Below are 24,869 nucleotides of genomic sequence, written 5' to 3' on the forward strand. Positions count from 1 at the left end.
GGTATGTGAATTTGTGTACAAACAACAATGGCGGCTCATATCTGCGATCGTTATTCTTTGAGAGCAAGCATTTGATTTGAGATCATACAGGTTCGATACAATTTCACGGGACATATTTAATTTCATCTTTTTTCAGATGAGCTAAGGTATGTAAATCAATGTTGCTGTTATATTGTTTTTACGCTAATAGTATATCGAGTAGAGCCGACGCGTACATTACTTGACCTGACTGACTGTCTACGGTCTACGTCTAAGTCTAGAAGGACTAAGTCTAGAAGAACTATTGACTATACTTACCTTACGCAGGTCTGCTGACATCCGAACTCACTCCTCGTGAGCCTAGTTTAACATTGTTGTAATGGACAATATTTTGTGTCATTTTTTTTAGATTTCTATTACAACAATGAGCCAATGCCATGCCATAAGTAGGTACTTTGGTAAACGTCCATTTGGCCCTCCAGCAGGGAGCCGATAAATGGCCTAGTGGCTGTGACCCGATTTTTTGGACTTTTGAGTGATGGGTCTCAGAAAAAGTTCCATAGATTTTTTGTTTATGGATGGATTTTAATGATTTATGTCTTATTTTCTTCAGGAGAAATTACTCTATCGTTTGGTGTAGTTTATTTTAAAATCAATGACAATTTAGTATAACTTTTGATTATGGATAAAATAGGGTATAATTTAGCTTTGGATAATTAAAAGATTAGAACTTGGTAAATCAAAATTTCATGCTGGCACGTTTATTTAACATCTTAACTTTTTTATAAAATTAAATTCAGGGCAAAGTTGTATACCGCATCCATGAAATTCGTTCCAGTAAAATCCTTACTCAAATCTTAGCGGCCATTTTAGACCAGTTTTGAAATCCAAATGGTGGTTACTACCGGAAATGCAACAATTGTCAGGTCACAAAGTCCGTCAGTAAATAACAAAGGCAAATAGAAGACCATTTTTCAGCCTTTAAACTAACATAACTTTGTTTCTGCTTATCTGATTTTCACAATTTTGGTATCATTAGAATCGTGTTGAAAAGCACTTTAAAATGATATAGGTTTCATTGAGCTCAATCCAATTTGAATTTTTTACCAAAGTACCTACCATAAGGAATTGGGTTATCATTTCCGCTGTGATTATCCCCAGACACCTGTCTGGGGATAACATAATTCGTTATCCCCAGACATATATTTGAAACTCCGCTCTTTTAAACAATTATCCACATTCCAGAATATGGAATGTTTCCAAAATGCACATAGAAATAAGGAAAGTTAATAAAATATATATAAAAACATAAAAAATTAACCAACATTAAATCAGTTGTTACTACATATACATAATATGCGTCGACCTCGAAGTGGGTGTCATGGCCGAATGGTTTCATCGTCTGCCCTGGAAGTTTTACCAGAATCGACGTTGTGGGTTCGAATCCTGGTTCCGCCACTTTTTTTTTTTTTAATTCCGTCTTCTTTTATTTCTTTTTTTTTTGTGCAAATCTATTCTTTTCTCCTTTTTGTTTGACCTTTTGTTCCGTTTCTGAGCATGATTTACTTAAATTTGTTTGTTTGTTTTTTTAATAATTATTGTTTGTTTTTTTCCTCCTCGATCTGACCATTTGGTCGCTCTCTGAATATTTCTGTTTGTTTGCTTTTTAATTATTTATTTTTTAGGACACTTTTTGATATCCGAGTGGGGACAAATATGACAATTTTCTAGAAACTAGAAAGGAACTAAGAGAGAGAGAGAGAGAGAGAGTTAAAAAAAACCCAGGTGTCTGGGGATAATGACAGCCCAGCCTTTTCGTTATCCCCAGACAGGTGTCTGGGGATAACCAATTTTCATTATCCCCAGACAGGCGTCTGGGGATAATGACAGCCTATCATTTCAGTCGTGCAAATAAGTGCACATCAAGCACAGCCAATAGACTCAAACTCAATAGAACTAGAACGACCAATGTAGTAGGCTCAGTATTCAGACTCGATATACTACAGCTCACTCTGCTTAACCGCACATCGGTTAATCACACACTCCGCTTACACGCTACACATTCCCGAAGAACTGATTTTTTTCTATATAATCACTCAACTTAATTGCACACCTCCTCCGCTTAATCACTACACATTGATTCCATCTTGATTGGAAAAAAATATCTAAAAAATACAACCTAAAAAAGGATAATGAAAATGGGTTTCTCATTGATCCATTCCCGCACGTTAATATCATATGATGCGTGAAAAAGCTTTTCCGTCAATGCAATTCCACTGTCCCTAGGACCCCGACTAGGTCAGACTTGCAATGTTTGTTAGCTGACATCAAAGGATTACCATACATGACGGGCTAATTGACTCAGCACAGCACTTGCTGACTGCATCACACGGTGTGAAACGTGATTGGAGTCCACCCAATGCTGTGTGTTTGTTTACATTGTCTGACCACTCGATTGCCATTCTCTACCTGTGCATTGTTTTCCTCTACTAGACCATGAACAATAAGAAAGGATTAAAGAGAGGACTCGCATGTCATCTTTTGATGGATCTTTACAGTCCCTGTCCACATTGATAGACCCAAAAGGCAACTAAACTGGCATCAACTCAAGGCACGTGTTTGTCCCCATCAGAAGGCTGGCTTTCGAGATGGAAAGGTTGACAGAATGTTGTGTTTAGAAAAAAAGATGACGAAAAACACTATGCTCATGTCTCTTCTGCCAGCCAATGGAGTGAGGAAGATTTGAAACAACTTCAGCAGTACGACTCCAATGACATTTACAATGCACACGAGATGGGGCTTTACTATAATCAATGCTTCACAATTATTATTCTTACAAACAATAATGTCACATTTTGTTGTCGAAGAAATATGAAAAAGAAAAGGATGTTTTAAAAGACAATAAAAGCCCCGAAAAAAAACAAACCAATTAAATAAAAGAAACAAACGAACAAAAAAAAAACAACCCTTATAATGAGTCTAATGTCTTGAACATGATGGTCCCAAGCCCATAGAATATTCAAATGGGAGGTTCCTATATGAATGGCACATGAAAGCACGTGCTTAGATGCAATTTTTAGGTTCTCCGCTTAATCGCACACTCCGCTTAATCGACACACTAACACGAACTCCCGAGGGTGTGCGATTAAGGGAGTCGAGTGTATTAGGACTGGACTCAGTCTGAATAGTCTCCCATGGCAGTATGGTTTTTGTTTGTTTTTTAAATTGTTTTTCTTTGTTTTGTTTTGAATTTGGTTTTATTTTAATTAGGCCCTATTAATAATAATTACATAAAATTGATGCAAATGAAAATAACAATTATAGTAACTATGGCATAATTCATATTTTAAAAAAATTCTTCTGTCTAAATAGACACGATTAAATATCTCCACACATTGGGTAGATTGTCGTGTATAAGTATAAGCTGCTTGACTCTTGATTGGTAGGTCCTGGGTTCAAATCCCAATGGGGACAACTTAATTTTTCAATGTAAATTTTTTTAAAAATCTGCTTCTGTTGTCAAAATAGTTTTACTAGTATTGTTTTTAAAATTTTCTTTTATCTTTTTAAAAGCTTATTTGTTTTTTGTTTTTTTTTAATTTTTCTTCCTCTATTTTTCTTTCATTAATTTGTCATTGTCTTTCCATGAATTATTTTACCATGTTTTATCATTATTATAATAATTAGACATTGTTCTCACAACAGTAAACTTACAAAAGTCAATGCAATCAGTGCGAAATTTTCTGAGTGATACCTAGTACAATCTAGCAGGTAACACTAGATATCGCTCTAACAGAGCGGCACCTTTTTTTAACTACGAAATGCATTTGTAGCTAAAAATTAGTGACAAACTGGAGACTAGGGAGTAGGGCTAAATAATTAGAAACAAAAACAAAAACAAAACTTTGTTATCTTCCTGCCACAAAACAATTTACAGCAAAATGCACAATACTTTTCACTGTCTATCCAACCAATTTTGTGTTTTTATAATATTGTAATCTTTTATCTTATTCAACGAAAAAAAAATATGTCATTTCAAAACATATGAATCAAATAGTCCTCTGTAGTGCAATTGTGTTTTGAGACCAAATCTGTAACAGTATTGCAGTAATGGAATATTAAAATATGAATTTGTTCATTATTCAAAAGTCATTGTTTTTTTTTTTAAATTGATTCGAATAAATTGTCTTTTCCAGATAACTCAGCCCATCACAACGACAATGATTCAAATTGAAGAGGAACATGACCAACACCATGAAACCAACACAAAAGTGAGTCCCTTGCTCTTTTATCGTGATATTCAAAATAAGTAAAAAGCTCCTGACTTAAAGTGGACACAAGTAAAAAGATAGCTGTTGTAGAGGACACATGAGTGCAGCTTCACCAGCCAGTCAACCCCAATGAGTCTTGTCCTCCGTCTTCCTTATCAGGGTTGGGCTATCTAAACGTCCCTGAAGTTGTCGACTCAGCATTTTGGTTGTCTCCCTCTTTTGTTACCTCTTTCTAAGGTCTTTAGCAGAATTGTTTTTGAGAGGCTAGTAAGGCGGGCCACATGGCCAAACCATAACGACTTCCTTCTTTTGACAATAGCAAGCAAAGGTTCTTATGGGGTGGGGGGTGGGGGGGGGGGGGGCTGCCCAATTTAAGCATGTACATACTTGTAGGTCTTACAGTCTTGCCATGAACTTCCAAGAAGCATGCATTTATTTTTGAATGTCTTGATTCTTTAAGTGGGTTCTGCCATCAAGGTCAAGACAACACCAAGGACTTGAACACTTTTAGATTGGTTGGAAAGGTGATCATTTGTTCTTCCAGATCTTATCCAGCTTTGTTTCAAGACAAAGATGGCTACTGATTTTCTGTTTTGTCTTCCTGAGTCGACCGGTCATTTGGTGTTTGTGTGGTACCCAGGTACTTGAAGGAGCTTACATATTCTAAAGTTTCATTGTCCACCATTATATTCACCGTCTTGTCCTTTGTACTGTTAACTTGTGTCTTGCTCTTTTTCTTCACTGATCTCCATTCTGTGCGATTCTGCTCCTTCATCAATCTGTAATTTAAGTAGAGGAGCATAAAACTAAAAAATTAAGTTACAGTTGTAGCATACTCTTTGGTTCAATTTTTAAGAAATGGATTCATGTCCACATTGCAAACTTTAATGATAACATTTTAGTCACGTGTTATTTAACTGCATTATCGAGATACAAGTAGCCTAGATCAAGACCAAATGAAATCATGTAAAATAGAAACTTGACAGTCAGGGTATCAAACTTAATATTCTTCCATCTAATATTGACAGTTATCTTTGCTCGTGTTTCTAATATATCTCTTGTCTTGTTGAATGATATTTAGACCTTGAAAGATGTACTACAATACTTTTTTTTTAAATTTGGATATGCACACGATAGTAATCCACAGTAAAAGTGAGTCAGTTGCATTATTTGAAAAAAGAAGAAGAAGACAAAAAAGAAGAATTGTTTTGTTGCAAAATTTTACTGCCTGCTATAATTATGATAATAGGAATAATAATAATAATAATAATAATAATAATAATAATAATAATAATAATAATAATAATAATATAATTAAATAATAATAATAATAATAATAATAATAATAAATAATAATAATAATAATAATAATAAAAATAATAATAATAATAATAATAATATAATAATAATTAATAATAATAATAATAATAATAATAATAATAATAATAACAATAACAATAATACCCTATATCTTAAAAAACTCAAACCACTTAACAGTGAATGTAATATCAGTCGTTTGAACATACAACATGAAACTAAGCTACAAAATAGATGTTTTTAAAAAGAATTCTGCATAATCAGTGCCTTTAATAGGGAGTTCCAGACAAGAGGTGCCAAATATTCAAATGATTGCTCGCCGAATTTGTGAGCTATTGTTGGTTTCACAAGAATGTGATTATCAGACTTAGATCCTAGGTTTATGGCTAGGATGTTTCATTGATGTATCCAGGACGATCAGAATGCAGTATATTTTAAAGCAATAGTACAGATCTTTTATTTTATAGCCAATAGAATTCCCGTATCAAGCCTGATGCAGCCTGTTTTCTTCTCTTACTCATGATAAGCTTAGCAGCAGCATTCTTGGCTTTATGACCTGCATTGGCTGCCTGTTTAGAAAAGGATTAAATTCAAAGCTTGTGTTTCCGTGTATCGTTGTCTTGAAAGTACTGCCCCTTCCTAACTTTTGGAACGAATTGAAAGATATTCAAAACCCCGCCCCTTACGTTCAGCCAGTGATTCCACCAAACTAGCTGTTCCTCGAATATGCAAAAATGCTGGAATGAGACCCTTTTCTCTTTTCAGACCCTCTTTTTGGAACGCCTTACCACAGAGCATTAGTGAAAAAGAATCTTTGGCTATTTTTAAAGTTTCGCTCAAAACATATCTGTTTCGATTTTAGTAGATGATATGAGAAGCAAGATAGGCGTCTGGTTTTCATTGTGTTATGTGTTTATGTATGTGTGCTTGTGTGTGCGAATGAGTATGTTTCAGCTAAAGTAATTTGTAATTTAAGAGCTTGGAGTTATAGCCCTATATAAGTTTTCAGCATTATTATCATTATTATCATTATTATTATTATTATTATTATTATTATTATTATTATTATTATTATTATTATTATTATTATTATTATTATTATTATTATTATTATTATTAATTATTATTATTATTATTATTATTATTATTATTATTATTATTATTATTATTATTATTATTTTATCTTGTCAAAATTTATGTTATCCAGGAGAGAATTTCAATAATCTAACTTTGACATGATTTCACTAACTGGCAATGCCAAAATGTCTCTTGTATATATGTCTAACACTATGTATTCTTCTCATTCCTTGTACATTAACTGTACAATATGACTGACGTGGCTGTTAAAACACAGATCTGAATAGATTAATACACCAAAGTTTTGAACAACTTAATTACACTATTTCCAAAAATTATTGTTTCACAGTTTATGATTTTATTGCTGGCCTAGCAATAAAGTTTATTTCAGTTTTGCTATCATTAACGTTTAGTCAAATTGGTCCCATCCACATCTTAAATTTAGCAAAGAAGATTAGAAACGTTCGATTAAAAGATGGAAATTGTTATAAGTTGCTGACTTGAAGATCTGACTATGATCTTCATAAAATTGGTAAAGTCAATTAAAAACAGAAATAATTGATCCAAGGGGTTTCATGTACATTGTAAAAAGAGATGGGACCAATACTTATCCCTATGGCATACCAAATTTTAGAGGATGATCAGGTGATTTGGCATTCTTAACCACAGTGATTCGTAAAATGTTACGATTTTTTTATTTTCACCAGGATTGGTTTGGTCCTGCAATTGCCTCCATGGCCAGACTGAATCAAATTCAAGCAACTGTTCACAACATGGGATTTCACACAATGAACAGCCTCAAGGTTTCTCGTAGCATAAAAAAGAGAACCAAGCCCCCTCTTCCAACTAATGTTTTATCCCAGCACAATACAACCCCTGATTCACAACGTGAGCAAGATAGCTCTCAATCTCAAATAATAAATCAAACACAGAATGATAAAATGCTGAAGTACACAGACTTAGACTCAACACCGCCTCTTTCTACAGCATCATATCAACGCACTGCTTGGTAAGTTATGATATTCTTTTTTAAAGCTCTGATAAATAGCAATGAAGAAAGTATGATAATCATTTAGTTCACAGATCTCCACAATCTGGATGTCTCCATTATTTAGACGGGTGGTCTGAGGACAGATTTTTTCTTCTTCATTTGTACACCATAATCTGGATATTCTTGTTTTCAGATCCGAACACTCATTCTGGGAACAAGCTATCGACACACCGACGGACTCAGTCTGTCTACCTCCTCTAGTTCAATGCAGTCAAGAAATGATTGAAGTATAATTCAATTTAAAATGCTTTGTCACATCTAATTAAGTTCAGATAGATAACTTATATGTTTTTCCACTCCAATCATTGGCAGATTTCCCTGCCTCTCAATCAACATGACGATGCAAAATGTGTACAATAATTGACATAATCTGATTCTCTTTACAATATTTTCAACAACCTAATGTGTAGTTGAAAGGGAAATATTTAGCCTCTCAGAATTGCACTGGTTCTTCATTTTGTTTTCTGTAGAAAGATCTTCCAGTATTTTCATCCACTCTCTAAACACTCCAATCAGTATCATTGTTATCAGCTAAAAAAAAGGGAGGTTATTCCTCTTTGAAAAGTTGATGAGTGTTTCAAATTTGCTTCAATGTATTTAATTCATAACTATGCCAAATTATTTCCTATTTCGTAAAAACGTTCAAGAGCTTTTAAAGTCAAAGGTCAACGTAAAACGTTTCATTTTACTCTCGCAATATGTATCCTTTTAGCATTTGATTTTCCATTTCAATCGTCTCTAATGCTATCAATTCTTTTCTAAATGGCCACAATAAGTGTGTGAATAATAGAAGGAATTAACTGTCATTATCTGCTTAAAATGCACTTATTTTACGTGTAACATATCTTTTATCATTTTTTAAAACAAGAAACTTTCCCCTTCAAATGCTTGAGCCATGGTAAGAAATATAAATTTAGATGTCGGATTGTAGATCAAATCTCACTATGTTGTTTTTTAATTTTCTTTTTTGTTTATTTATTAATTATAATTATTCATTTATTTATTTATATTTTTTATGTAGGTAGATTTTTTCATTATTACAAAATACTGCATGTCGTGCTATAAATTTGAATCATGATTGCTTTTTGCATGATCATTGTTCACAAATAATTTTTCCCCCCAAGTGTAGGCAATGTTTAATCTGTAGTTTTATAATAAGTAGCTCATTAATCTGAATTAAATAAAAACCGGAAAACTGGTATTGTATTTCTTTCTTTTTTATATATAAAATCACACACATTATGCATACGACACCCAAATTATATCTTTGATATTGAGGGATGATCTATTTTACCTTAATTTGAGATGCTATGGCACACATTTTAAATGTGTGATAGGACGTGATGGGACAAATGATACAAAAACAGCATTTTATAATCTTGAAGATTAAGATCTATTCCACAACTAATTTGGTAAAAGTATCACATAAACGTACATATTATTCTCAAAAAACCTTGACAAACGGTAAAATGCGATGTCTTTGATAATTGATTAATAGACTTGAAGTCAGGAAATTTATTTATTTTGATTTTATTTTTAATTATTTTGAAAATCCACATCAGTTTATATTTATTATAAGAACTGTAATTTCAGGGGAAGTAATCATTCCATACCAGAGCTTGTTGCCCAGCAAGGCAGAAAAATGACCAAACTGAGGCCGTCAAGTGCAAAGGGACAAAATTCCAAACTGAAACAGTCATCCAGAGGTCGTCCTCAATCTGCCAAAGAACCACTTTGTTCAGATCAAAATGAGAAAACTCCCAACAACATTGCAGGTACCTTCTATTACGTCATTAAAAACACTGCATTTAAATAGTAATATAAGCAATCAGATAAGTTACAGTATTGGAAGATAAGAGAAAAATGAAAAATAAATAGTAAAGGAACAATAGAATTTTGGGTCTCAATTATTTTTAAACAATAATTTTTATTTTCTCTTTGACAACTATCGACTCACCGCCTCAAAACGATGTTATGCTGGGGTAGTTCAGATACTAAGAATCGCATTTCAGCCAAAAATATGGGAAATGAATGAATTTTATAAAGTGCAAAAACCCGAAATTTCTCATTTATGATAATTGAAAATTAATATTAGAATTAATTGTACATTGTCAATAATCATCATCACTCCAACCATCATATTCACTTATAGTACTTTCACCATCATACACCACCACCATCACATCCACAACCTAACTCATCATCATCATCATCATCATCATCATCATCATCATCATCATCATCATCATCATCATCATCGTCGTCATCATCATCGTTGTCATCATCATTACTAATTGTACTTTCATCCTTTCACCAATCAGTTTAAATCGTAAATATTGCTTTCAGTATGTGGCCAAAGGAAGAGCCTCTCCAGTACAAGACCCCCATCAAGAGGAAGTGTACCATCCCCAAACATGAACACCAACACTGTTGGAGCCTGGGCTGGCTTGCCTCCAGGGCATATAATGGAATCTACACAACAAATGCAAGGTTGGAGGATTGCATAGATGTCTTATATATTGTCTTTTGAATGTATGAAAGATAAAACATTTTTGTAGTCATAATGAAAAATATTTTGTTGACATTTTTGTTGTTGTTGATATAGATTTATTTCTCCATTAACTCAATAATACACAACCGCTGTACAAAGTCCTATATCAAGACACTTTTATATATAAAAATGTAGGTCTGATGTATATATTGAGAAATATGTTTAGTAAGCTTCTCTGAAGAAATTCTGACATATGAAATATATGCAGATATGTTATTTTGTGAAGATATTTTAAATAGAGAAACAAAGTTACTTATCTCTCTTAGTACACCAAACCTAATAAGCGCACCGAAATCAATCCTTTTAGGACTACTACACACCACTAGGTACACTGTCGATACTCATAATAGAGTGTGATATGTGTGACCCGTCAATAAAATATGTATTATTCATTAATTGTGTCATTTTGTTCACACTAGAAATACCAGATGCACACTGTCTTTTTCCTTTTTTATTATCTTAATATCTTAATATTATCCTAATAGGGTCAAAATCATATTTTCTTCAATGTATCTGTAAATAAGAATATCGCACCTTTTTTCCTAAAGTTTTTAAGCTCTTAATATGGGTGATACTAGTACAGCAAAAGTATTATGTTTTGGACCATAACCTGCGTTCTTGTTCTGATTACTAAAGTACAAAACAAACAAAAATACCTTATGTTGTAAGTCAATCCATTATTGTTATATGTTTCCTTGATTTATAACTATTCATTGCCCTTGAAAGTCATTTTTGGAGCTTATTATTGTTTTTTAAATAGATCAGCGGGATGATTTCTGATCGTGTAAACTTCAGGAGAAGCTAGAGATGTAATTTATAGATATATAAACCGAAATAATAAAAAAGGGAGAAATTGAATTAGATTTTGCTGACAATGTAGATTGTTGGGAGGTTTATCATCTAGAATTTTTTTAAAAGCAAAAAACAAAACAAATAGGATAATTAGGTATCTTGGTCTGATGAATCTAGTAGAAAGTACACTGCAATAGACAATTCAAAGGGTGGCAAGCATTTAACAGACATAGGGACAAATTCCAGCTCCATGGTTCTTATGACTTTTGTATGAATGCATCCCATATTCTTGTTAAGCTTTGAACAAAGAGAGATTTAAACATTATAGACATACAATTTTTTCACGTTCCAAAATCAGATGTGGAAAGTGCAACACCCAATGTACCCCCCTCTTCACCTGAACCAGGAGATGTGATAGAGGAAGTTGAGTCCAAAGAATCTTGGTTAGTAATCATATTGCTGTGAACTATCAAATCCCCGTTTTCTGTTTAATCATTATGGTTCATAAATAAATGCTTCTGCTTCTGCAAAGTTTTGGGATGATTTCAAGGTAAGAAAAACTATGACGTTGATGATTATTGATTATGACGGTAATATTGTTCATAAAATATCATATTATCAGGGTCAGAATTGCAGAAAACCAGGTAGTTCAGATGGTAATAAGATTTAATTCTTACCAAAGATTTCAACGCTTTTCTTGGTAGAATTTAAGAGCAGTAAAAACCCACTCTAGGTTCTCGATATCTCAGTTGATTGAGCGCTTGCTTCACACGTAAAGGGACTGAGTCTAATCCCGGGTGATGTTGAGATTTTTTTTTTCTGACCCCTCTCCTCTGGCAACCACCCAGCAGTGATTGGGTAGCTGAGTCTGTTAGATCTGGTTGAAAGTACTTTACGATAGACTAGCATCCTATCCAAAGGTTAGAAAGCAATTGTTATTGTCCAGTTCCTGTTATAGAAAATGGGATAAACTTACACTTAGCGATATTTGTCAGTATCAATATGAGTATCTGCTCCTCCTCTATTGGATTTTCTAGAAGGTATGCTAATAATTACTATTCATAATAGGGGAATATAAAATTAGATCGTGACCTTAAAATATTTCTTGATTTCATTTCATTTTATCCTCCTCATCTTTGAGTTCCTTGGCATCAAGAAGTAAAATCAGTGACACTTAATTGATGCCAAAACAGTTACAGTCCACTCTGGATAATCGCAACTCGGTTAATCGCAACCTTCGGTTAATCGCAACATTTCCCAAGAAACTGAATTAATGCTATTTAAAAGTCACTGGTTAATTGCAACAAACTTTGGTTAATCGCAACAAATTTTCGTCCTAAAAAAGTGGTAAATTCAATAAATCAATCGAACAGAATATCATGATTAAATTTCATCATGGAAGAAATCATGACAGGTTGAAAAATTGAAAGTGAGTGGAATTTAATGCTACATTAGTGTGTCACCATTCCAATTGAGACAAAAGAGGGCGGGCTTTGTAGTATGGGTTTGTGATGTCATTAAATAGGAGGCGAGGGGGGTGGGCATAGATTTTACAACATGTAGACAATGACATTTGTAAAGAGAGACTGAGTGTTATTCTTTGTTTTGGGATTGACTACTGTGCATTGTGACAAACGAGTTTGGTAAGAGCTTATTGTCTCTCATCACGGCTAATCTCTTTGACTCTTAAAATTATTGAGAACAGAAGAGTGAAAGTTAATCCACTCTGAATAAGGTAGCGACTTGCACCAAAGCTTCTTTTGCTTGAAATGAATACAGGAATTCCATATGGTTTTTGTTTCATTCAAATTTCTATGTCTGTGGTGGACAAAGAACTTTGTTTACAACTACTTGTTTGAGTTTAGCATTTATATGTGTAAAATGTTGCAATCGCAGACAGGAAACTCAACTTCCTTCAATTGCAACTTCGGTTAATCGCAACAATTTTGCTGATCCCAAGGTGTTGCGATTATCCGGAGTGGACTGTAATAAGTTGGATATTATATTTTATTGGATACATCAAGATTAAGTTACCCTCCTCAAAAGTTCGGGTAAAAGTAAAACTCAGCAGATGTTTTTTTTTTAAAACCCAAAAAAACAACCAAACAGTACATAATAATTTTCATTCTTACCGTCAGTCTGTCAACACCTTTAATAATTGGTATATTATATACTGTAATTTCTCTCTCTCATCTTAAAGGACTGCCAAGGAAGAGGCCAAACCAGAGTAATAACTTATTTTGGTTATGTCTTTTTTTTTTGTACAAGTTATTCACTGAAGATGTTTATCAATATAGTGTTCATTTTCACCTTTTGGTATTCTTTTATTTTATCAATTTGAGTAATAATTTGTAATGTCTTGTTTATCTTCTTTAGCCCACAGACTCCTCCTCTCCTACGTAGGCCATTACCTCAACCCATCCATCTTTCACTCCCATCAGTCAGTGATTCAGCGGATGCCATTCGAGAGGGTTGTCAGCCTTTACATGATGATATGGATACTCAAAGGTTTGCTTTTTTATCACAGGAGAGAACAATAATAACCAGTTCATCTCGTCCTAGGAAAAAGAAGCTATCAAATCATCAGTAGGAATTAATTAGTTAATGCTGATAATAGTTACATTTGTTGGTTGAACTGTCACCTTGATCAATTTGTTTTATGGAAAATTACCTTGTTCATGAACCGTCTTTATCCTTCTTGAGAATTTATGCATATATCTTTACATTAAGTCCCGTGTGTATATGAGAAAATATAAACAGTTTCTGGTGTATTTATAACCTTAAACGAATACCATTCATATTCAATATAATACAGTATTTATCTAGTAACTGATGATGATGAAATGCACCTTCTAAGAATAAAAAAATCATTGCTTCGCTAATTTGCAGGTTACTTGTGCAGGCTGATCTCTTCATGGATCAACAAAAGACTAAAGATCAAGAAGAGGCTGAGGCTGAGAGAAAATTGGTTTCAAGAAATACATTGCCAGAGGTCATTGGTGAGAGTGTGGAGTCAAAGAGTAACGTTGATCCTGGGGAGATTAACAGTAAAGGAATAACACTAAATGTATCCAACAAAGGCCAAGAAATTAACCACCACCATACAAAAAATAAGCAAAAACATTCCATGTTCCTGACACCAGATGATAATGTTGAACAGCCTTATCAACCGTTGACTATTGTTGAGGAAAGTCAACGTAATAGGACAAGGGTCAAAAGTGCACCTGTGAGGAGCAATAGAGAAAGTGTCAATACAGTGTCAAAAGCTGGTGTAAGAATTAGAGAAGATAAAAATGTGACAGTTGACATCACTCCTAGAAATGTTGGTCGGAAAGTTAGTGATGGAAGTTCTTCAGTTTCCCACGACCGCGAAAGCAAATCAAATAATTGTTTTAGAATTCAAGATAAACACTTTTCTAATAGAAAAATGGATAAAAATGTAGTGTCAATGGTCACTGTTGAATATCAGACAGACGGTGTTACTGATTCTAATACTGGTGCGGGAAATGGGAAGTTGAAAGGTCGAAAAACAAAAACAATGGGTGAAGTTGAAACGATGGTTTCCCATCTGTCCAAATTAAGTGCTGCTGATGACGATGCTGCGAGCATGAATGAAAATGATGAAATTTCAATGTCACAAGTTTTACATAAGTCAGAAGGAGAGAGAAATTACTATGAAATTAGCAGATCTCAATCACGTCAGTCAGTTCATAGCATAGCTAGTGACAGTGATAAAAATTCAGACAAAGATGCAACTGGTGTTGTTTATAAGACAACGAAGACGATTGAATTTGATCAGGAGAATTGGAAAGAAAACAGCACAAAAATGGTCATCAACAGTCATGAAACTCCCAAACCAAAAGTTAATGTGACACAAAAACCTCCAAAGCATTCCTCATCAATTTTGCCGAGCACTATTAAGCAACAGAAGGTAAGCAAAGCATGTAGGTTAAACAAAGTCGTTTTGAGGAGGATAAAACTTAAGATAAAGTTACTTTAAATACTGTTTACAGTCTATGAAGAAAACCTTAAGATTGTAGAATTCAATGAAATTGATTCATTTCATAACAATTAAAGTCCTTAAGAACTGTAGGACCCATGAAACCAGAATTAATTTCAGTTTCTATTGTGTGAAACATACAATATTTTTTTCGAGATTAACTGGATTGCAAGCAGTATTTCATGTTTACATCTTGCTTAGGATCATATCGAGCCATTATGGCTCTCTAAACCTGAGGGTTAAAAAAAAAAAAAAAGTTAGTATACATTTGCTTCCGACAATTCACTCCAGTGTAAGAGCAATCCGTGGATATATATATATATATATATATATATATATATATATATATATATATATATATATATATATATATATATAGAGAGAGAGAGAGAGAGAGAGAGAGAGAGAGAGAGAGAGAGAGAGAGAGAGAGAATCTTGGGGGGGGGGGGGAGTATGGAGCTAAAAAGCAAGCTCTTTTTCAAAATTCTTATTGGTACTTTACAGAGTGTCTTGACGATTTTAACGGAGAACACTCATATGCTTCACTTTATGTTTTAAGCATCACGGGATAGCCTGTGCTGAGCAGATGGGGTGTGCTTTGTATTTGTAGATTCTGTTATGGAAAGTTCAGTTAGTCAAATGAAATGTGTTTTGTAAGGCCAACAAAAAATCTTATTGTATTCACTTTTAACTGTAACTACATAAAAATATCACTAGGAAATTGAACTAAGCACGTTTTCTATAACGGAAAGAGATAATTTTGCAATATGCAATTTATATATCATGCAACATCAAACTATATAACTTAAAAGAGAGAAAAAAAAAACTCACACAAACCACACCTTTTAGTCATTATTGTTGTAAATTCCTTTTTTAAAAAGTAATTCAAATAAGAACGAGTTTCTGGTCATCCACGTGCAAGAAGATGTCACGAAAACTCTTGATAATGATGGGCTCTGAGGTAGAATGAGGTGATACAGATAAAGAGGCCAGCCTTTCTGTTCTTTACAGGAAAGTAATGATTACTGAGATGCAAGTATACATAAGACATGTTCTTTAGTTGAATTTGTTTTAACGGTTTATTTCTTTCAACTTATAATTTTCATCATTCCAGACTACCGAAGGCCAAGGAAAGCATAATTTCATTGCAGAAAGAAAGAATTCAAAAAACATAGTGAAAACAAATGGGGAGACAGGAACAGATATTGATGAGCTGACTGCCATGTTGAATGAGGCCAAATCCATGGCAGTGACAAGTCTCTATGATGCAACTGTAAGATTTTGATTAGTTTGAATAACCAAGCTAACTAAAAATATTTTAAATTGTTAAACTTAACAATGCTATGTATTTACAATTTTTGTAAAGCATATTCTTCCTGGGGACACAATGGAATAAATAAATAAAATAAAATAAATTTCCTTGTATTAATCCCTCAGAGAAAATGTGTCTTTAGGGTCTGTTCCAAGGGAAGACTCGAGTGCAGTTCTGCGCTGCAAAATGAGCTAGGGAGAGGTGGGGAGTTGAACTCGGTACCTTTTGGATATGAAGTTAAGGCTATACTGTTGTGCCATACTGCCCCCTTATGCTATTGAAAAAATTTATAATAACTCTTACTGAGAAAATCTACCTCACTGTTTATTGAAACTGTAACTGAGAAAATCTAACTCACTGTTTATAGTGTAACCAGAAAATGAAAATAACACATTTGATTGTAATATGCTTCGATATCGAATGTACAATGATTTCTAAAACATTTTTCTTTTTCTTTAAAAGAGACGTCCTTCAAGTGGGAAGAAAAGTGCCCAAAGACCTAGCAGTGTAAGCCTGATTTCGAAATTATATTTTCCGATTAATAAATCATTAAACACTCAAACTTTAATGGCAGTGTGAATTTTATAATAACATTTCCATTGCCTTAAAGTTGGAAAACCATTCAAAGCAACTGGTTTGTGAAATGTCTTCTATTTTGTAAGCAAGTAGCATATTGGAGCATATTTTTTTGATGAGAATTTTTCAAAATGTTTATATCTTGCCCAAAAAAGTGTTCCCTGTTAGATTGATAATGGCGTTAAAAGCAGATCAGAATTACAGTTTTGTTTATCAAAATGAAGGTTCTAAAAATGCTGTTTAAAAAATTCGGAAAAAAAAATCCCCATAAAATGAAAGTTACAATCATTGCTTGTTATTTTGCACACAAGTCATTTAGATATGCAGTCACCTTGAAACGTTCAGTGCTTGATTCATAAGGGTCGTCCCAAAAATACACACACACAGAGGAAAAGAGAGAGAGAGAGAGAGAGAGAGAGAGAGAGAGAGAGAGAGAGAGAGAGAGAGAGAGAGAGAGACTCATTCTTGTATCTATTTTAATTCCTTTCTCTTTCCCCCTTTTAGGGGACATCAGAACAAAAGACAAAGATGAGGCCGTCTTCTGCTGGCTCAAAACTACAAAGGTGATTTGAAATTTGTAATAATTCCCGTAGAGTGTATTTATCACGAAAGTATTCATTCTTAATAGCAATCATACAGACTTAACTTGAATGATGAATAAATTGTGTTCTTTTCATTATATACCCACTATTGTTGATGCTTGATTTGATGTCTGTATGGCAGCCGGTATAAATATTTGAATCACAACCCATTTTATCTTTTGAAGTACAGGTTACCATTTCTTGAATAGAAGTCATATTTAGAAACACCACAAAATAAAAAAAGGATCCAAGTCACCAACAGAAAATAAGACCTTAAACAAAATTAAATATGTTAAAAGAAAAAACAAACAAACCTCTTTAAAGTATTCAATAAAAAGAAATTACCTATCGTCGATTCATAATTGGTAGTTTACACAAAGTATGGAAACATATTATCTGGGCTATACAATATATTGCTGCTTGTTGTTTTCTCAGAGGCTGAATGTTTTTGTTGGTTTGCAGGTCAAACTCATTTGGAAAATGTTAAATGTTTAAAATAAAAATTCAATTTGATAATTTTTTTTTTTTTAATTATCAGTTCTTCAGATTACAATCAAGACAAAAGAAAAGGCCCAGAGAAACCCCCGAGAAGTAAGACGATACATTAATTGTGTATAATTGTATGACTGACGTATCAAAATGAAATCAGTAATTATATTTTTGAATTGTTATTAGATGAGCAAGCAACGACTGAGCACCAATAAAGTGGTCTGTAGATACACTTATGGGAAATTTATCCTTCCAATTTTCTTTTCTCTTTTTTTTTTAAAAATTGTTTTTAATTTTTTTTTAAAGTTGCTGTGTTTTTAAAAAAGCTAACTTTCACGTTTAAAGCTCAGTTCAAGCCTCAAAAATTTTCAGCTCATTTCCTATTTGAATAGGAAATCTTACTAAGGACAACTGAAAGGGTTAAATCGTCGTATTATTTATAAATGAAGTTGAAGTGAAAACTGATTTTTGTTTGTTTGTTTTGAAATTTAAAAATCTGATACTGATATTTGATAATGATTGATATAAATTACCTATGAATATGAATGTCGAAGGTCGATTCTCCAAGTCAAGAATTTTATCATTTTACAGGTTATCCTAATTATATGACACAGACTGGCTCCTCCAACTGCTGTCGTTCATACAAGTCAGCCAAACCAACAAAGCCTGTGGTTCTTCAGTCTGTCAAACCAACAGTAAGTCACTGTAATTAGTTGTATTAGATCCATTCAGGCACATTGGCAAATATTCACGCATATGCCCACATTCACTCACAATTCAAAAACATACTTAGGAAGACATTTAAAGATTCTCTCTCTCTCTCTCACACACACTTTTGCACTTGTTTGTCACAATAGACAATGACGGAGAATCGTGAGACCACTTCTTGAAGGAATCCTGTCTAGTGGCTTATAATGAAATCATTATCATCATCATCATCATCATAATCAGCCTCATCATCATCAACATCATCATCATCCTCACCACCACCTTAATCATTGTTTTTAATATTTTTAATTGATTCATTTTTTGGGGGGAAAGACATTATGACACAAAAGGTTTTTTTAAAAAAAGCATTTTTATCATTAAAACGTTGTCGTTTAATACCAGATTCCACTGGAAACACCGGAGTCAGATCATTGTAAGAAGGTTCAGTCAAGAATGGCAGAGCTTGGTATTGATGTTGACTCGCGGGTTTTGGAAAAGTAAGCTTACACAGATTCTGAAACCAAATGTGATATTCATTTTAAAATAAGTCACTCATTTCTGTACTTATATTTTTTTTTTTGTAGCCAGTAATAAAATGTTATATTCTCCAATTAAGTGTGCCAATCAAAATTTCAGCATTATTTATTTATTGTGCGTAAAAAGCATTGTTCAGTTTGATAAAGTTGGTATATTTAATGGATGGCAAAAACATGAAACATACAAAAAATGTATATACACAAAAATGTGGCATTATGTTTGCTTTTCTGTGACTTACCAATCAACAAAAGAGATTTGTGTAGTCCACCAAGTCAAATAGCTCTTGAATCAAATACTTTATAGATCATCGATTCAACGAACAAGCCCAACCAGAGCAAAAAAAAAATAATCATGAAATAATTTTTTTATTAATATCAGTAGGTCACTTGAATCACTCACTCACACTTCTTCTGTCATCCACGCCACCCACTTCTCCACCCCGCCCTGTTTTATATTGATTTCAGAGCTCTCTTTGCCCCTGCTGGAGAATCTATTTTTTACGAAGTTCCTGGAAGCTTACCGAAAAATCCCACAGCTAGGTAAAAACAGACCCATTGATGGGGAGAGAGAGAGAGAGAGAGAGAGAAAGAGAGAGAGAGAGAGAGAGAGAGAGAGAAAGAGAGAGAGAGAGAGAGAGAGAGAGAGAGAGAGAAAGAAAGAGAAAGAAAGAGAGAGAGAGAGAGAGAGAGAGAGAGAGAGAGAGAGAGAGAGAAGGGGGGGGGGTTATAATGGTTATCATTGTGCCAAGCATCATATTGTTGTCATCACTCATAAAATGCAATCACCATTTTTTCCCCCATACTTTATGATATCAATAAACATATGTCAAAGCATTTCAAGATTAAATTACGTTCCATGACAGGTCTAGTTGATTTTTTTGTTTGTTTCCACTTGATTATATACTTAAAATAAACATTTTAATTTCTAATATACATCTTATATGATGGTCCTGATAGCACAGTGGTAGAGCACTGACTTCACAAGCAAATGGACCAAGATCGATCCCGGGTGCAGTCAAGATTTATTTCTGACCCCCCTGTTCACCCAGCCAGCATAACAGCCAGCATAAAAAATTAGATTAATTGAAGGTGTTTAAAAAAATGCGACCTGTGGTTTCGACCACTGATGATTTACTGTGACATTGACGTTTACATATGTATCTATCTACACTGCATGTATATGTATACAGTATGATACACACACAGACACACATACACGTACTCCATTGCCGTTTCGCATAACCAACACCTCTCTGCTCATTTTTATCACTTCCTCATTTGTTCTAATTTCAATACCACATGATTTGCTAATGCTTGACTATGACAGTAAATGAATGTTGTAATACCGCAACCACCATGCCCCATACACAACATACGCCACATAACGCGGTGAATATTCGAACTAGGTATCTTTCGGGTTCAAATCTAAGACCATACCGTTAAGCCTCACTGCCCCCCCCCCCCCCCCATCCCCCTCTCCATCCAGTTGTTTTGGCAAGTCATGGTTTCCAAGAACTTTTTTTGCATGTGCCGAAGAGTTCGATGAAACTGTGCTGGAGTGTACTTCTTTCACCTAGCTCAACTAAATATATATCATATTTTTAATTATTCATTTCCCTGAGTTGTCTTTTGTGAAAAGAAACATCCTATTGCCATTATTCCCACAGGCTATTGCCTCATTACAAGTATTGGTTGTCGGAAGACTACAAACGAATTAAGACAATGGAGAAAAGACTTGGTAAGAATAATTTTTTTTGAAATTTTTAGTTTGAAAACTGTTTTTGGTAGCACAACTTTATTTTCTTGAATCACAAATATAATTTTATCATTATAGCAATTCAGTCAAATTCCTTGTTTTAAATAATGTTCTTCAACTTCAAGCCAGGTGGCTTCTCCATTGTGGGTGCAAATGGTTGAATGGGGAAATTAGGGAAATGTATACACTTTTATGCAATGCTGAATTTTCGTTATCTATTTAATTTATTACTTTGTAGCAAAATGTTTGGATAAATGTTCGGATACTTGAAATTTTCCATAGCAAAAGCAGCTATGTTCAGTTAATGTGTAAATATGTCAAATGAATAACTCTTTTATTTTTTTTTTAAATTACAGCTCAAGACGATCATATCAGATACTTGGAGAAACTAGCAGCAGAAAAGAAAGCAAAGAAAGCTGCAGCAAAAGAAAGCAAAGGCAAGAAGAAGAAGAAAAAGAAGCTTGAGAGGAGCAATTCCATTGTTTAAATTTTATTGTGCTTTAAGTCTTTGAAATCTTGGCATTGCTTAATTGAAAAGAAGTGTTCATTGTTGAAAACCCTGGTTGATGAATGAAAAAATCCAAAGTTAAACTATTTTTTAATCTGATTTATCTTACACATTTTTGAGCGAGCATTTTCCATTAAAGAACATTCTCCAAAATTCTGTTAACTCTCTCCTTACCCATTATTTTCAAGATTTTTACTGAAATGTCATACCGATCCAACACACAAAATTAATTTTTAATCCCAAATAAAAAACCCAACAGGTATATATGACACATAATTACAAAACCACTTTAACAAACATAACAATGTTCAAATAACGTGATTTATAAAATGAATTTGAATAAGAAAAATATATCGTAACAAATGTGGTTTCCTGCGATTGGTAAGGAGACGGTTAATTTAGTGTTTTGGAGAATGTAAACACAACTCTTTGTGAATTGTTTACTCGCCAAAAAAAACATTGGACAATTCCGGGAGGAAATCTATTATGAAAGTCTCTGCAAAAATATACTAATTGAAATTGTTTAAAGTAAAATACGAGGGCAATTTTCCTCATGCCAAAATTTGATGATAAAAATTGTGTTCATGATTGTTATAACTGAGTAATGAGTCTCATTGGGAGCTTTCATTGCTATTCTCTAAACAAGTAAATCCGACAAGTACTCTATGCAAAGTGATGGAAAGGAGAGAGAGAGAGAGAGAGAGAGAGAGAGAGAGAGAGAGAGAGAGAGAGAGAGAGAGAGAGAGAGAGAGAGAGAGAGAGAGAGAAACCTAGAGGGGGGGGGGTGATTGATTGATCGATTTGATTGATTGATTGGAACAAGGAATACTTTAAAAACTTATTTAAGACAAAAGAGAATCAGAAATTATCTTTACTCTTTGTTTTTTTTTGAATGAGTGATCCAAAAGGAATATGGAGTAATTTAAGGCCATATGTAGAATTACCTGTAGTGAAGTTTCACATAAGATTATGATGCACATATACATAATATGACTGCAGAGGGGAGTGGCTGTCACGATATTTACATGCCTTTGTATATATCATTATCATAATGCATAGTAGTAGCACTAGAAAAACGTAAGAACTACTTTTACTTACAGTCATTTCCATTTCTAAGTTCCATCTTAAGTAGCTATATCTAATCCTTTGTATATATCATTATCATACTTCATAGTCGTAGCACTAGTAAAATTTAAGATCTAATTTTACAGTCATTTCCATTTCTAAATCTGCAAGTTCCATATGTAGCTGTCTAATCAATCCTTGAATCATGATTTTTTCATATTTCAGACATTCATATTATGTCGGATGCCTCAGTAATTAAATCAAAAATTTGAAATCGTGTTATTAAACGACTGCAGATCTAGTTTTTGGGATACTTTTTTTCTTGTATTTTTTGTTCTGTTTTGTCTGACACTATTTCATACACACCTTTTCAGATTTATATTTCACACTAATCTCCCAAATTTGCCACTGTAATTGAGGTAGAGCTAACAATCACACTGTAAAATATATTGGATTTACAAAACTCCAATGGTGTCATACTCAATGATATCGCACCCAAGAAAGAAGTCTTGTCCACAGGACAAAAACAAAAGTTTGATTTTGTTTTAAACTAACATCCTTTCCGTAGCAGATAATTGATTTAGTTTTGGCTTTTATTAAATGAAAACTTAGGGTCAAGTTTGTTTTTCTTTTTAAGGAGTTAAAGCAATTCATTGAATCTCAACTCTAAGGTATCTTCTTCTTCTTCTTCGTTCCTCTGATGGACATCTATGGCTGCAGTCCGATATCTGCTATGAAGTCTGTGGTCCGCTTTAGGTCCTCAGCCTCACCATAGAGCTTTGTGTTGAGTGTTGTAGGGGTGACCCAGTGGTTCGAACGTTGCACGTTGTATAATGGGCAATCCATAAGCACATGTAAAGTGGTTTCATGGTCGGTTCCACATGGGCAATAAGGGGTTGTTCCAATACCTAGCTTTGTAAACATATGTCCTCTTAGTCTATTGTGTCCTGTTCGGAGGCGGAATAGAGTGACTTGGCTACTTCGCTGAATGGCATGGATTGGATCCTGCTTGTTGTGTTCTAGGTGTGTGTCATTCCTTTCTTTGTCTATTTTTAGCTTTATTATTTTCTTTTGCTGATGGTAAGTGATTGACGACTTCGGTTGTTCCTTCTGGGCTCCTTCTTTGGCCAGTTGATCGGTACTCTAAGGTATATTATGTAGACTTTTCAATCTATTTCGGAAAAAAAAAACCCCATAAAAAAACAATAAACAAAAGAAAGTGTTTAGGCTTTAACTTTAAATAATGTTTTAATCAAGAATCATCACAATATAAAAGTAGTTGAGAGCACTGATATAAAATTGGAATGTTTCATTTGATTTTACCCATCGTAGACCATAAAACACCTTTCCTATCTCAAGGCGTCATTTTAGTACAAGCATTTAATATATGTTACTGTCTCCTATAAGATGAGTGGAATGAGCATAATTTTTCATTATTTTATTTTTTGGTGTGGGTGGGCTCATTGTTATTTGAAAATTGTTATTCAGTAGAGAAATTCTTGTCAATTTCTTTTTTCATCCATGCATTCCGTATTGTCATTTCCTGTTGCAGGAAAAGCCCATTGATGCTTTCACAACTGAAATGTTTCCCTGACTGACTTTAAATCTCAATTATGTTGCTATAACTGATGCTTATAAATCCGTCCAGCAAATTATATTTATATATTGTATATTTACATTTCTTCCTATCTCTAAAGCTGAATTTTCAAGACATTTCTAATTTTATTGAATGGCAAATAAAATTTTTCTTCATTTAAGAAGTAGTCTATTTTTCACTTCTTTTCATCGTTACAGCTTACCAATTTGATCAGGATATTGTACAATAAGTAATAGGTTGCTGAGGCTATTGGTTCCTTTCCTGATGAAAATAAAGTAGTATATAGAGTCATAAGTCCCTTGGGGTCGGAAGTTATTTTACTACAATTTGCTTGCTAACCTCCTGGTTAGATATCTCATTTATCGCAACTGTATATTGATGCATTGTATATATTCAGACAGATGCAGATGTGCATTTCTAAACATTCAGTTTATTCATCTTTTACTTTGACATTGAGTGTCTTCTACATTAAAGTAACTTAGTAACGCAATAAATGGAAGAGAACCTAAATAACATTTATATAATAAGTGTGCAAACATCTAATTTAAGTACTACTGGTGAATAACATGTTACTGTTACACCCCCCCCCCCTCCCTCTTAGCAAGGAACAAAATTATTTTTAAACAACTTGCTGTGGTCATCACGTCAAAGATACCTGAAATAAAAAAAAAAGCAAGAGACCTCTTGACCTCGACCCAATGGA

The 24,869-nt window shown here is 33.6% G+C and overlaps 1 protein-coding gene across 3 annotated transcripts; it reads left to right on the forward strand.

Moving 5' to 3' along the window:
• LOC144968450 (uncharacterized) lies at positions 1-24,326 on the forward strand. 3 transcript variants are annotated; one of them, XR_013644592.1, is made up of 18 exons: positions 1-146; positions 4,176-4,250; positions 7,352-7,653; positions 9,289-9,470; positions 10,042-10,185; positions 11,397-11,481; positions 13,415-13,546; positions 13,928-14,969; positions 16,153-16,311; positions 16,813-16,857; positions 17,431-17,489; positions 18,046-18,098; positions 18,588-18,691; positions 19,107-19,201; positions 19,706-19,780; positions 20,908-20,978; positions 21,353-23,240; positions 23,718-24,326. XR_013644592.1 is itself a non-coding variant. In XM_078906828.1 (17 exons), exons 2-17 carry the CDS (start codon positions 4,200-4,202, stop codon positions 21,481-21,483), a joined length of 2,730 nt encoding a protein of 909 aa, XP_078762954.1. In that variant the 5' UTR covers positions 4-146; positions 4,176-4,199; the 3' UTR covers positions 21,484-24,326. The 3 variants fall into 3 exon arrangements, 1 of the variants encoding a protein (XP_078762954.1); XM_078906828.1 differs by having other exon boundaries at positions 4-146; positions 21,353-24,326; XR_013644593.1 differs by lacking the exon at positions 19,107-19,201 and having other exon boundaries at positions 8-146.
• The last annotated feature ends 543 nt before the right edge of the window (positions 24,327-24,869 follow it).

Source organism: Berghia stephanieae, chromosome 3 (assembly GCF_034508935.2).
Source record: "Berghia stephanieae isolate SIO BIC M18660-M18661 chromosome 3, UCSD_Bste_1.3, whole genome shotgun sequence".
Lineage (NCBI taxonomy): Eukaryota > Metazoa > Mollusca > Gastropoda > Nudibranchia > Aeolidiidae > Berghia > Berghia stephanieae.